The 13,243-nt window shown below is 55.6% G+C and overlaps 1 protein-coding gene across 5 annotated transcripts in view; it reads right to left on the bottom strand.

The window, feature by feature from the left end:
* Positions 1-5,832: 5,832 nt before the first annotated feature.
* The window catches only part of ARHGEF18 (Rho/Rac guanine nucleotide exchange factor 18), a 39,620-nt gene continuing 32,209 nt past the window's right edge, over positions 5,833-13,243 (bottom strand). For all 5 annotated transcript variants that reach the window (XM_054175348.1, XM_054175345.1, XM_054175346.1 and 2 more), the window contains 9 exons: positions 12,914-13,099; positions 12,245-12,382; positions 11,221-11,342; positions 10,630-10,686; positions 10,325-10,372; positions 9,100-9,567; positions 8,165-8,492; positions 7,219-7,341; positions 5,833-7,108 (listed from right to left, as the gene is read on the bottom strand). In XM_054175348.1, the coding sequence (XP_054031323.1) occupies positions 6,948-7,108; positions 7,219-7,341; positions 8,165-8,492; positions 9,100-9,567; positions 10,325-10,372; positions 10,630-10,686; positions 11,221-11,342; positions 12,245-12,382; positions 12,914-13,099 (1,631 nt within the window). In that variant the 3' untranslated portion in view covers positions 5,833-6,947. The remainder of the gene's footprint in view (positions 7,109-7,218; positions 7,342-8,164; positions 8,493-9,099; positions 9,568-10,324; positions 10,373-10,629; positions 10,687-11,220; positions 11,343-12,244; positions 12,383-12,913; positions 13,100-13,243) is intronic.

Below are 13,243 nucleotides of genomic sequence, written 5' to 3'. Positions count from 1 at the left end.
CTTCTGCAGGTGGGGGGTGGTCAGGGGCTGGGAAGGAAAAGCTCCATGTGGGGTGGGAGTTATGAGGCAGGAATCAGGAGGGTCAGAGGAAGCACCCAACTCTCTCACCCCAGCAGTATGGTTTGGGTGTGATCCATTGTTCAGGTTCAATCAATCAGTGTCACAACCCTTCCTAGCTGCTAGCACAGGCAAGAACTGGCAAGACTGGGAGGAAGAGAGGTGCCCTGCTGCTGGTGGCTGAAGCAGACAAACTGACTTCATTTCCACCCTGTTTGCCTGTGTCATTTCCAGCCCCAAGGCTGGGCCTTTTTTTCACTCACCCTGGCTGTGCTCTATGGCTTCTGGAATCCTAGGGGAGGCTTCTGCACCAGGATGCACAGAGATGAGCCCAGAGATGCCCTGCAAACCCAGCCTGGAACATCACTGGGCTTGTCAGCCTCTGCCTGAGCACCACTGGGCAGCAGCACAGAATCATTCAGGTGGTCTTACAGATCTCTAAGCCCACACAGTCCGATCTGTAAGACCACCCAGCAGCAGGAGCATGGTCAGCTCCCAGCTGGGCTGTGCCCTACACACGAGTGCAGGCAGGCAAAGTGAGCTTGCAGCCCAGGGGAAAGCCACAGGACAGGGCTGGGACTAAAGGTCAGCAGGAAGCCTCTGCAGGTCATCTGGGAGCTGCTTCACCTTCATTCTACCTACAGCTGGTCCTGCGGGTTGGACAAAGTCTGCTCAGCGAGGCAGAGGAGTGGAGGTTCCACTCAGGGCCCTCTGAGCAGCAGCTGTTTTATTTATGCTGCCAAGCAATAAAGGTTGGCTCCCAGCCACGTCTGCCCTCAGCAGGGCTGGTGAGGAGCAGCTGAGGGACCTGGGGTCGGTTCATGTGGAGAAGAGGAGGCTGAGGGGAGACCTGGTGGTGGTGCTGGGTGGATGGCTGGACTGGATGAGCTCAGAGGGCTTCTCCAACTTCAGCAGTTCTGTGATTCTGTGATTACCTTTCCCGTTTCAAACCCTTGGAGCTAACCACCCCTAAGGCAAACCCACACTGCAGGCACACCTGGGCTCGGCTGCTCCGCGCTGGCTCCCCACTGCCTGGCAACAAAGGCAGCCAGAGCTGCGTTTTGCCTTCATCCTCCTCCACCTGGCAGGAAGCCCTGTGCTGTGCTGTCCCTCCAGCTCCACCTCCTCCTGGCAGGAACCAGGGGAGCTCACCACCTTCTCCTCTTGCATGCTTGATGTCATCCCCACAGACCTGTTTTCCCAGTTTGTGGTTTCCATGCATTGATCCAGCTGCTGCAGCAGCACTGCACCTGAAGATTTAGGCACACTGGGCTGCAGGTGAATATGGTTTAGAGGTTAACTTCGTTACTGGGACAGAAATCCTCCTGAATTAGCAGAATTCACTTAGAATCTCAGCAGAGGTCAGAGCCCTTCATAGTGCAGAGCCCTGCTTTGCAGCTGCACCCCTCCAGCTAGACCCCAGCCCACAACCACATCTAAGGCAACACATGTGGGCAGCTCCAGGCTCCAAGCATGGCCTCGCTCTCCCGTGGGATGTTTCTCCTCTCACCTGTAGGCCACCACAGCCAGAGCAATGCAGCAGCAGACTGAGCCTCGTGGCTTGCATGGAGGCCCCCGACAAAGCAACCCCTGCCCTGTTTGAGCCTCCTGTGCACAGGACACTGCCCCTGAGCCAAAGGTGGCACATCTTCAAGAGGGTTTGGCTTTTATCCTCTGCCAGATCCCATGGGCCTAGAAGCAGCAAACAATAAAGACACCAGAGAAGGACAGCCACACCCCCCCCAACCCCCCAGCCTTTGTCTGCTGAACCTTGGGCTTGCCCCGCAGCTGGGCTGAGAAATTTAACCGGATTTGAGTCACAGGGCTGAGGAAAGGGGAAGGCAGAGCAGGGCACATTCCCACTGCTCCTTCCTGCTCTTTGTCCTGCTGCTGGACCTCAGCCGCACGCATGGGAACCATCAGCCCTGTCTCACCCACATGAAAGAGGAAGGTTTAGCACGAAGCTGGTCACTGCCCATGGCCTCAGAATGATTCACCTCAGCATCAGGAATGCGCTCTGGGTTTCAGGTTAATTAGCTGAGATCAGAGAGAGACAAAGCAGGGCGGAGCTGCTGCGGTACTGCTGTGAGCAGCTCCAGAGTCTAAAGGCACCGTTCCGAGGTCGCATCCTGCCTGCGACAAGTGCCTGTGCCTCGCCCAGGAGCAGCAGCCCTGGCAACGGCACCACCAAGTCGAGGTGTCTGCCACTCTCGCCAGCCTGGCGTCTTTCTATCAAGAGCTGCTCCGAGGCTGCAGCTCTGGGGCTGCCCTGTGCCGCGCACCACTGCTGGGACTTTACGAGGAAGCAACTCCCCGAGTCTGGAGCTGGAAGCTCTGCAGCAGCCAGAGGCAATGGGATGGTGCTGGGAGCGAGGTGCCAAGCTGGCACCAGCAGCAGGGAGAAAGTTTCTATTTTTGTGATACTTGTTCCAAGGGGAAGTGATGCTGCCTGGGGCAGAGCCAGGCATGCCTCAGACTGGCAGCACGCAGGGGACCTGCCTGTGAACCTCAGATCCTTGGTGCAGCTCCCACTCTCTGGGTGTGGAGCTCAGACACTGGGGAGCAGCACGGCCTCTCCTGGGGTGCTCACTCCACTGGCAAGGGTGGCAGTTGTGGGCAACCTCCACTTAACACCTCCACTCTTCCCTCTCCTTGGGAAAACCATCAGGAGGTTGCTCATACAGAGCCTCAGAGCTGTTGTAGGCCAGGCAGAGGGAGCTGGGGCTTGGAAGAGAGGAGCCTGAGGGCTGCCCTCATTGCTGGGGATAAAGATAGTATCACAGTACCAGTCAGGGCTCTGCTCAGGGATGTCCAAGGACAACACAAGGGGCACTGGGGGCAAGCTGGAGCTATGAGGCTGCTGGAGCTCTGCAGCAGCTGCCCAGAGAGGGTGTGGAGTTTCCTTTAGAGACTTTCAACCCCACCTGGATGTGTTCCTGGGTGACCTGCCCTTGGTGACCCTGTTTTGCCACCTCCTACCCCTCAGGTCAGTTCTGTCCAGGGCACAAAACAGAAGCAGAGGAGATATGGCTGCTGCTGTGACCTTTGCTGGCAGCAGGAACTGGGCACCAAGCACAGATGGAGGGAGGCAGCTTTTAAAGGTTTTTTTTATTGCTAGAAGTTGGTTTCAGTCCTATTGCAGCTCTGAAATCCTTCAGTGGAGAAACATTGCAATCATTGTAAAAATCATCACTTGGTGTGCTGATCAGGTCTGCAGTTAATCAAGAGTGCACAACCCAACAGAATGAACACTGCCCCCTCAGAGGATGGACACTGAGCCAGCCCTGGCCCAGCCACAGGCCCAGCTCTGGCCCAGCCACTTTACAGATCAGATGAAGACTACAGAGGTGTTGCTACGCCAGTACCAACAGGAACTATTTACACTGTTTACACCCTAACAAAAACAAACCAAAACTCTTCCCCAACAGAATGGTCGATTCACCATGGACCATGATTATTTATTACATCTTTACAGTGCAAGGCCTAGAGACCAGACCTAAGCCTAGGGAGCATCCAGAGAGCTCCCAGCCCTGCGCGAGGTGCGGGCGGCTGTGCCAACAGGAGCCGCTTGGTGAGAGGTTTCCTGCCAGGTACAGAAATGGAACTGGAAAGAAAACTTTGCCTAAAGTGCTCCAATTTCCTTCAGTACAAAAATATAAAAAACTGAGTTATAAACATGGCACAAATGGTGGGAACCAGAGCTCACAGGAGCGGTGTCTGGTGAGCGATGGTAACCGAGAGAGCTGCCAGGGGGCACGGAGGAGGTGCTGGGTCTGGCTGGGGAGGAGAGCGGGGAAGGGGCTTTGCTTTTCCCTGGGCAGCAGGAAGGTCAGGTGAGGGCAGCACGTCTGTAACCTGGCATCAGGTTTGTTTCTTGTAAAGAGGAGAAGTGCTGGGGAAGACAACAAAATGCTCCAAATTCCCTTGCAGGGGCACAACACACAGGGACTCCACTGAGCAGCACCGGGGGAGCCTCGGCTCCAATTCTGCAGAGCTGAAGTGAAACAGAAACATTTTGTAACCCTTTCTAGTGAGCTTCAGCTTCCACTGTAAATGCAAAAGACAAACACCACGTTCCATGCACGCAGGATCACCTGACTATTAGAAAGACAAAAGTGCCCACAGATCGCTGAGCATCACCCCTGACTCTGCAGGAGTGCCACAGGGATGCCAACTCTCCTGCCCCCCTGGGCAGGGACCGGCGAGCTCGGCTTGAGGGACGACAACGCGGACAGCACAGCTGGAAGCCAGGAAAGCACCGACAGCAGGGCAGGGCAGCTGTGCCTGCTGCTAGCCAAGGTGGAGGCATCCTCAGTCTGAAACACCAAGGGCAGCATTCCAGATGGGAAGGGCAGAGGAAGCCTCCTGGACGCTGGCTGGGACAGGAACTCAGAGCCAAAGCAGCAGCCGCTGCAGGGCGACACCACAAGAGCGCAGGACAAAGACAACGGCAGCGCAGGGCTGACACCAAGCTAAGCAGGCAGCACTTCAGAGCCTGGGCTGTGATGTCCTTCATGCCCTGGCTCAGAAAGGAGCCCAAAGGCACCTGGAGGCAGAGAATTTTGAACCAATCCTCAGGTATCGCTGAAAAGGGAGCTTCTACCCAGAGCAGAAGTGGAAGGGAAAGGCCAGGGCTGGGAATCAGCAGCAGGTTCCCAGCCCAGGGCACAGCAGTACTTTGCAGCTTGGTTTGCCTAGAGAGGCCCAAACCACTTCACTCACCTGGAGTGATCCACTGACAGCTCAGGTTCTGTTGGCAGCAGGGTCAGCTCATTGCCCTTCACTTGCTTCCCTCAGCCTTCCGCCGAGGACTGCTCCACACTCTGGTGAGGCAAACTCCACACCAGCAATGAGGGGTGGCAGCGTTAGCCAGCTCCAGAACCTCCTCCCCACTGGCATGGAAGCCACAGGAACCCCCAGCCTGGCACCCCAGCAGGTCTGACCCACGTGAAAGGAGCTGCAGCCTCTGCTGGGGGTGAAAACTCCTGCCACAGCTGGTTGCAGCTGGACATGTGGAGTGAGGGCAGACAACGACTCTGGAGGCGATTTCTCAGTTACAGATTGAAGATTCATGTTCCAGGGAGCTTTTGGGATGTTGAACCAACAGCCTGTCATGGTCCTGGGTCCATCTGCTAACAGCCACAAATCATCTGAAGCACTGCTGAGGGTGGGGATGAAACAGTTCTGGTCGAGTTGAAGCACTATAGGAAAGGAGCCCTCACTGCTGACTTTTCCTCTCCAGATGCCACTGATCTGAGCTCATTCACTGCACAGCAGAAGGAAGGAGCCCAATAAGCCCTCGAGCGCACAGAGCACTCCCAGACTCCAGCAGCAGCACAAAATTAACTAAATATTTCCCAGAATTGCTTCCCAAACACCCAGAGACATCCCTCTGGCTGCGGTGCTTTGTTGCACTGCTGCAACCTCACTTCAGGCTACAGCTCTTAAAAACTGCTGATTTAAGGCATGGAGCTTGCACTAGGGGTGACCCAGGCTGCAGCAGGAAGGAGAGAACACAGAGCACTGCTGCTGCTCCCTGAATCTTCACCAGAGGAGCCACAGGGGTGTCAGAGACAGCCAGAGCCTGGCCTCAGCAGAGTCCCACCAGCCCTGCAGAGCTCTGGCTTTCACACACTGGCTCCATCAGGACCCTGACCTGAGGGGCTCCCCTGCACCCCAACCTGGCAGGAATGCAACAACGAGGCGAGGGCAGAGCTCTGCTCTAACCATCAGATCACAACCCCAAGGTCACTGCCTCCCATCCTACTGTCTGCAAACGCAGCCACGGACCCCTGTGTCACTCCTGCAGTGCATCAGCCCCGGCTCTGAGGCATTGACTTCTTGAATCCTGCAGGGACAGTCTCTGCACAACCTCTCCTGTGCACAGGATCTGCCCAGCCACACTCATCACCGGGCACACCAGCGCTGGGGTGCTGTGTGGAACTGGGGCAGTGATGGCACCCAGCACAGCAGCAGGAGTGTGCAAAGAGTACAGAGGGAAGAGACACATCAGAGCCCTCAGCACGCTGGGGTGCAGACCTGACCCACTTCACACAGGTATAAAAGCTGTTAGCTGTCAGCAGCTAACCCAACCTAGGCCTAGCTGAGGCCAAACCCAAGAGTTCTTATTTCCTTCATTCCTAACAGGGCTGCAGAGGAGTCTCTGCAGGAGCAGCAGCTTCAATATCTTCTGCTTCTGAGAAGCAAAGCCCCAGCAAGTTCACAGCCAAACAAAGGATGAAACAGGACAATAAACGACTGCAGTCAAAAGCCTCTTACACATCTGCAGCAAAGAACAGAATCCAAGTCTCTAAATCCTTCCTGAACCAGTTCCTGAGTGCTGCACTGCTCCCACAGCTTGCAGAGCTCCCAGGCCTCCGAGGAGAGGCTCCAGAAGTATGTTGGGTACAGCTCCTCGTTCCCACTGTGTCCTCCCATGTCCAACCCTTCTCAGCCTCAAGCAGGTGCCTGAGACAGGTCTGAGCATCTGCAGCAATTCTGGGGCCTACCACTACAACTTCTGACATGAAACTCTGGGTGGTTCAATGCCAACCATTAACAATTCACAAATGGTGCCCACAGAGTGCCCATTCCCCCAGACAATGCCACAGCGAAGGGCAGCCTGGAAACATGCTCTGAATTCAGACCCCCCTGCCATGTGCCAACACACTGCCATGTCTAGAGAACCAACCAGCAAATGGTCACTGCTGTGCCCTCATTCTGAGCCTCTGGCAGAGAAGCCAGCGAAGCAGAAGAGTGATCCTGGTTTGGTCCTTCCTAGCAGTAACAGGGCAGAAATGAAAAGACATCCATCAGGTCTCTGTGGCCTCAGACACCAGGGCCTGAGCTCTTGAAAGTGTGGTGAAAGCTTCCTCTGGAGATGGGAATGGTTAGAAGAAAATCACATCTTCTTTGCTGGCATCATCCTGCACGTTTAACAGACTGGGCTGAGAGGGTGGCAGGGGCTGAACAGGAAGGTTACTGGGCTTGAGCAGGGCTGCTGGGGCAGCAGAAGGTGCTTCTGGCTGGGCATCTGCAGGGCCATGTGGTTCTGCAGGAGAAGGATGGGAGAAGACAGACTGATGGCACTGCAGAGAGCCCAAGGCACCTCCACGGGCACAGCAGACATTTGCATGGGCACACAGGCTGCCCACCACATACCTGGCTGGAATGCAGAGACCTGGCTGCTCGGGAGGACAGGGCTTGCAGATCTCCTGCCCCTCAGCACAGCCTCCTCACGTCCTGCCAGCCGGGGCGGGAGCAGCTGCTTCTGGTCAGCAGAAGCTGCAGAGAGGATTACACATGTGAGTGCTGCAGGACTTCCAACCCCTGGCACCTCTGCATGGCCAGGGAAGCTGCTCCACCACAGAGGGCTGCTGCTGCTGTGCAGGCTACTGAAGCTTTGCCTTCAGCTGCTCAGCCCAGGCAGCATCAAGTTGGCAATGGGCAAGGCTGCCAAGTCTGAACCCTGCACAAAGCTACAAAGATCACTCTGCAGCTTACGATGCCAGGTCCTGCTCCTAAGCTGGCAGGGAGGCTATTTTAAGTGGTGAAGAAAAACATTGGTTAGGGTGTCTGTCAGTGGCAGAGATCACTCCTGTGGTACCCAGCAGTTAGCAGCAATTACAGCCTGACAGGGACTCTATTTTTACTTGCTCCTATTTGTGACAAAACGAGCTCTTTCAGCTCCACTTCAGCTTCCCAAGGAAGAAGTGCCAGGATGAGAAGAAACAGCCTCAAGATGCACCAGGGGAGGTTTAGGTTGGCCATTAGGAAAAAAACTCTACCCTGAAAGGGTTGTCAAGGCCTGGAACAGGCTGCCCAGGGCAGTGGTTGAATCATCATCTCTGGAGAGATTTAAAAGCTATGGAGATGTGGTGCTGAGGACCATGGGTTAGCAGCAGACTTGATAGTGTTTGGCTAAGGGTTGGACTCTATGATCTCAAAGATCTTCTCCAGCCTAAACCACTCCACGCTTCTATCATTCTGTGTTTCTGTCCTTGTAGTGCATAAATCTCTGGGTTCCACAGGGGCAGATGGAGGTTTCAGCAGCAGTTCTGCCTCCTGTGAGGCTGGCAGAGACCAGAAATGCCCTCAAAACACTCACCTGAGCTGTCTGTCCTGTGAGATGCTTTGCTCTTCCCACCTTTCTCTTTGCTTCCTTTTGTGAAGGTTGCCAGCTTAGTGGGGATCTGCTGCTGGACCGCAGCTGGCTTCTGTATCTGGTTGGTGGCACTCAGGAGGTGAATGGGCACCTCGTTCTTCAGTGCCAGGGGCGGGCGGCTCTCCAGGCTGGCACTGTCCCTGCGAGCCAGCTCTGGCCGCTCCAGGAGCTCCAGCCCGGACACACTCACCCTGACAGAGCCTTTCAGGGTGGGCAGGGATGGGTCTGTGCCCTCCCCGTTGAAGCTGACAGAGTGACTCAGCACCTGGGTCTGCGTGAGGAAAAAGGCACCGAGTCAGATGGGCACTGTCCCCCTCGGCCCCGAGAACACAAAGCACTTCCTAGGGACACACAGAATAGGTGGGATGAGCCCCAGAGTACTCTGCCAAACAGGCTGTGGCTCTTGGGCACTTCTAACGTGACACCAGACCTAACCCTGGGACACTGAAGAGCACCTCAGCAGCTCCAGACTGCTTGTAGCTGCAGCTAGCAGAGGAACACAAAAGCAGGAGGTGATGGCAGGGTGGGCAGGGAGCAGCACCTTAGGGCAGTGAGAAATGAGCCCAGACCCAAGAGCCACATCTGGAAAGCCAAGACCTGTGTTTGAAGTCAGTGCAGCACAGTACTGCACATCACCTGCCTGCAGAAGGGCAGCTCCTGTATGGAGAAAGCCCTCAGGCAGCCCCCTGCAGAAATCTCCTCACTACTGGGTCTGGGTGGACTCCCAAGGACACTGCTCAGCTCCCACTGACAGCTCCATCATCAGCTGGTCAGAGGATGGTTCAAGGGAGCCAGTAAAACGTGGGCATAGCTTGGTGCTGCCCAGAGGGTGACCTTCCTTCAGGGACAAGCAGCTTACCCGACACAGAGCTGCTCACCTGCCCCAGGTCTGGGGAGAAGGTGCCTGACACTGTGTTCTGCTTCCTCAGCTTCCTGAGCTGGTCCAGCCGCTCCCTCTCCTTCTCCACGGCTCGCTGCGCCTCCCGCAGCCTCTCCAGGTCGTGCTGGTAGGCCTCCCGCTGCCGCTCCAGCTCCTCCCTCTCCTGAGTCACCTTCTCCCGCAGCTGCCGAGTCTCCTCCTCACGCTCCTGCAGCCGAGCCTCGGTGCTTTGGAACTCCCTCTGCTGCCGGCTGCGCTCCCGCTCCAGGCGCTGCTGCTCCAGCTTCAGCTGCCCCTGCAGCTTCTGCAGGGTCATCAGCTCCTCCCGCTGCTTCTCGAAGTTCCGCTGCTTCTCCTGCTCCAGCAGCAGGTTGCCCCTCGTCGACTGCAGCCGGAACTGCCTCTCCCGGTCCAGCATGGAGGCTCTCTGCAGCTCGATGAAGCTGTCCTGCTGCGAGATCACCGCCTGCAGGGGCAGAGGGGTCAGCAAGGGCACAGCTGCACCGCAGAGAGCAGCTCCGCAGATAGCAGCAGCTGCCTGGCCAGAGCAGAGCTGTCCCCAGGAGCAGATCCAGACCCAGGCTGGCCAGCACACTGTGAACCCATCCTCCCTGGACACCCTACACGCATCCCTGGACAACGACTGCCAGCTGGATTCAGGAGTTAATATTGCCTCAGAACTTGTAAATGGAAAAGGTCCATTTCATCCAGAAAACCCCAAAGGAGGACACATGACACTGGCACTGTGCCTGGCCTGAGGCAGGACTCTGCTTAGCCATTCCCTGTGGGCCGTGGCCAAAGAAGCCACACTCAGCTGTGTCACAGGGAACGTTTCTGGCACCCAGAATGATTGCTCTGAACTCAGGCAGACAAAGCTTTGCTGACTGCCATGTGACAGCAAACAGCTCACACCTCCACATGTGCAGAGCAGCAGCTCAGAAGGCAGTGAGGACAGAGAGCAGAGCTCCAGGCAGCAGCAGAATTGCACTGAAGTGAGCACAAAAGGGAAAGGATTACTTCAGACAACAGATCTAACCCTTGCTCCACAGTCCCAGGCACAGGGCTTGTTTCCTCCACTCTCAGGTGTCAGACTCAGCTTTAGGAGCTATTTCCCCTAAACACCTTCACTTCAGATGCAGGAGGCATTGCCAAGTTAGCTCCTCTTCACAATGTTATGACATTCAATGCCTAACAACCCTCTTGGATGGCAAAGAGTGGATTACCTGAAGCTTGAAGAGCAGCTGCAACAGTGTTTGTATCCTGTGGACAAGCTGGAGGAGAGGAGGGAGGAAAGAAGACATCAGACAGCAGAACAGAGCTCTCCAGGTGTGCTGCACCTTGTTTGCTTTCCTTTAGAGCACTCTGGCACAGTGACACCAACACAGCCATGCTGGGGAGGCAAGAACTGGCCCCAGTGCTCCAGACATGGCCTCGGTGGGGCAGAGCAGAAGGGAAGCAGAACCTCCCTGGCCTGTTTGGCCACAGTGGTCATTTGCCATCAAATCTCCTAGAAGCAGGAGGAACCTACCTGAGACTCCACGGAGGGCTGAGAACCACTGCTGTCATCCAGCCCTGTCACTTCACCCTGTAAAGAAGAGAAGAGGAACTTGCTGAGCATTAGTAGTGCTGCCAGAACCTGGTGGGCTAATCCCATGAGTGCTCACTGCTGCAGTGGGGACTGCTGCCACGCACTGCAGGGCCTGTGGCAAGGCCTCTCAAGTCAGAGGCCAGGCAGCCACAGGCGCAGCGATTAAAGCACAGCAAGGGAAGAACAACTCCAAACACCTCTCAGGTGCTGACCCCTCAAAACACCCCAGAATCCCAGCATGATGGGGGCTGGAAAAGACCTCTGGGGGGTCATCCAGTCCAAACCCCTGCTAAAGGAAGGCCACCCAGAGCAGGCTGCTCAGGATCCTGTTCAGGTGGGATTGGAATCTCTCCAGAGCCTGGTAACTGGGCAGACAGAGGCCTGCTACAGCCCAGCTCCACCAGCTGCCACAGCTCAGCCCCACCAGCTGCCACAGCTCAGCCCCACCAGCTGCCACAGTTCCTGACTCTGTGACTCTGCCCCAGAGGAGCACAAGGAGAGGCATTTAAAGCATGCAGGAGCCCAACGTACGGTTTGAGATCCTTCTTCTGCATCAGAAGGGAGGTCATGGAACTGCACATCTGAACTTGCTGCAGGGCCCCTCCAGTCCCACTGTCTCTGCTCACCACCAGTGCTCTTCCTAAAGCTACCACCTGAAAGGAGAATGGAGGACGAGTAGCTCACAGCAGCACAGGGCCTGTGGAAATTCACTGTGCAACACAGCAAGCAGAACAAAAGATGTGACTGAAGTCTGAACCAATCTGCAGCTGTGGTTGCAACCACACTGGTTGCAAGTGGAAGAGAAGACAACAGAGATGAGTAGCACTGCTCAGGAAAGTGTAAAAGCTAGAGGAGAGTGAGGTAAGATACTCAAGGGCAGGCAGCTCAGATGAGGCTATGCAGCCACAGTGTGGGCATGGGGACGATTTGTCTGTGGCTGCCAGCATGGCAAGGGCACAGCAGGGACTACCCCTGGCAGTAGGGTCCTGTTCACAGCAGCAGCATTGTCAGTGTGGAAGGAGGCAGGAGGAGATGGAGCTCACACTGCCTAAAGCACCTATAGCATGACAGCAGGAAGCATTCCAGAGATTAAGAACCAGGGGAGCAAACACTGGAGCTGGACAGGATCTTGCACTGCCACTGCTGTCATTAACTGATACCTGATCTGTGGTTTGTGTTACCCTGGGCTGACAGAGTGACTGTGCAGACCACAAGAGAGCAGAAGAAAGCTTTCATAAAAGCAGCAGCTCAGCTTTTCAGCTGAAGCTTCTTTTCCCCCCCCTCAACAAAATCACAACTCTGTGTCAAATTGTGCTGTTCACAGAGAATGGGCCATGGCCTCAGCACCCAGAGCCCTACTCTGCTCTCTAGGGTTGGAATCAGAAGCAAAAGGTGCAAGGTGCTGATACCATAGAAAGATCCTCCTCTTAGAGCCTAGTGAAGGTTCCTGACAGCAGGGCCTCACTTGGCTCATTGTTCTTAGCTCATTCTCTGCACAGAGCAACACAGCAAGGAGCCAAGATCTCAGGAGAGTGCTGAATGAGCCCTTTCTTACTTTTGTGTGAGACTGAGGGGCTGCTGTCATATCCTCCAAAGGTCTCTGCTCTCCTGGGGAGTCCTGACCCAGAGCCATCCTCAGGCTGAGAGGATCCACTGCCGAAGTGAGTGAAGATGAGGTTCTGGAGGTTTTCAGCTAGGGAAGAGGAGAACCTGTCACAATCAGCCACATCTGTGCAGCCAGACAAGAACCTCATGCTAACAAGGTGAAAAGATTTCCACATCCTGTCCATTACAGCCTGGGCAGCTGCAGAGATTTCGCTCAGCCCAGATACATTTCCCTTCCTGCCTAGCACTTCAGACAAGCTCACATGGAGATGGGCTCTTCCTTGACTGCAGTCAGCTATCAAGCCTTGGGCATTTGCTTTTGGCTGGTTCTTTCCTCCCCAAAGCAGAGCTGATGTTTGTGTCATTTTGTTTCTCTGGGCAGACCATTTTCACGCAGAGCACCCAGACAGGGCACAGCTCAGGGTGACAGCTGAACAGACACATCCTGAGATGCCACAAGCTGTGGAGAAGGCTCTCCATGAAAAGACCACAGATGGCCTTTCCCTGCCTCGCAGACTGGTTCTGGGAGGGAGGCTGAGCAGTGTGACATCCAAGCATGATGCTGTCACAGGATGATTCCCAGGCTCTTGCCCCAGCCCCGTGCCCGAGCCGCAGTTACCTTCTGTCACTGCAGACCTCAGGATGGCCTCTCCCTGCTGCTCTGAGATGTCCCCCCGCAGGAGCAGCCTCGCTCGAGATCCTTGGGACTGCTCTTCAAACCCATTCATTTCAGACATTTCTAGGTAAATCTGCTGTTTCTCAGTCAGGCTCTGCAGAATCAGCTCATCTTTCAAGGTCAAACGCTCTGCAGGAAGGAACAAGCTGAGTTCTCCTCCCTGCTCAGTGCCAGGGCACCACACACAGCTTGGAACTCAGCTGTTGACTTTGTGCTCAGAGCATCAGATGCAGAGGTAACGAAAGGGGAAGCTCGTGGGGCATGCAAAGCTTA

This window comes from Dryobates pubescens, chromosome 31 (genome assembly GCF_014839835.1).
Source record: "Dryobates pubescens isolate bDryPub1 chromosome 31, bDryPub1.pri, whole genome shotgun sequence".
Taxonomy (NCBI): Eukaryota; Metazoa; Chordata; class Aves; order Piciformes; family Picidae; genus Dryobates; species Dryobates pubescens.
The sequence above is the reverse complement of the archived record's forward strand: the minus strand, read 5'-3'. Positions and strand labels throughout refer to the sequence as shown.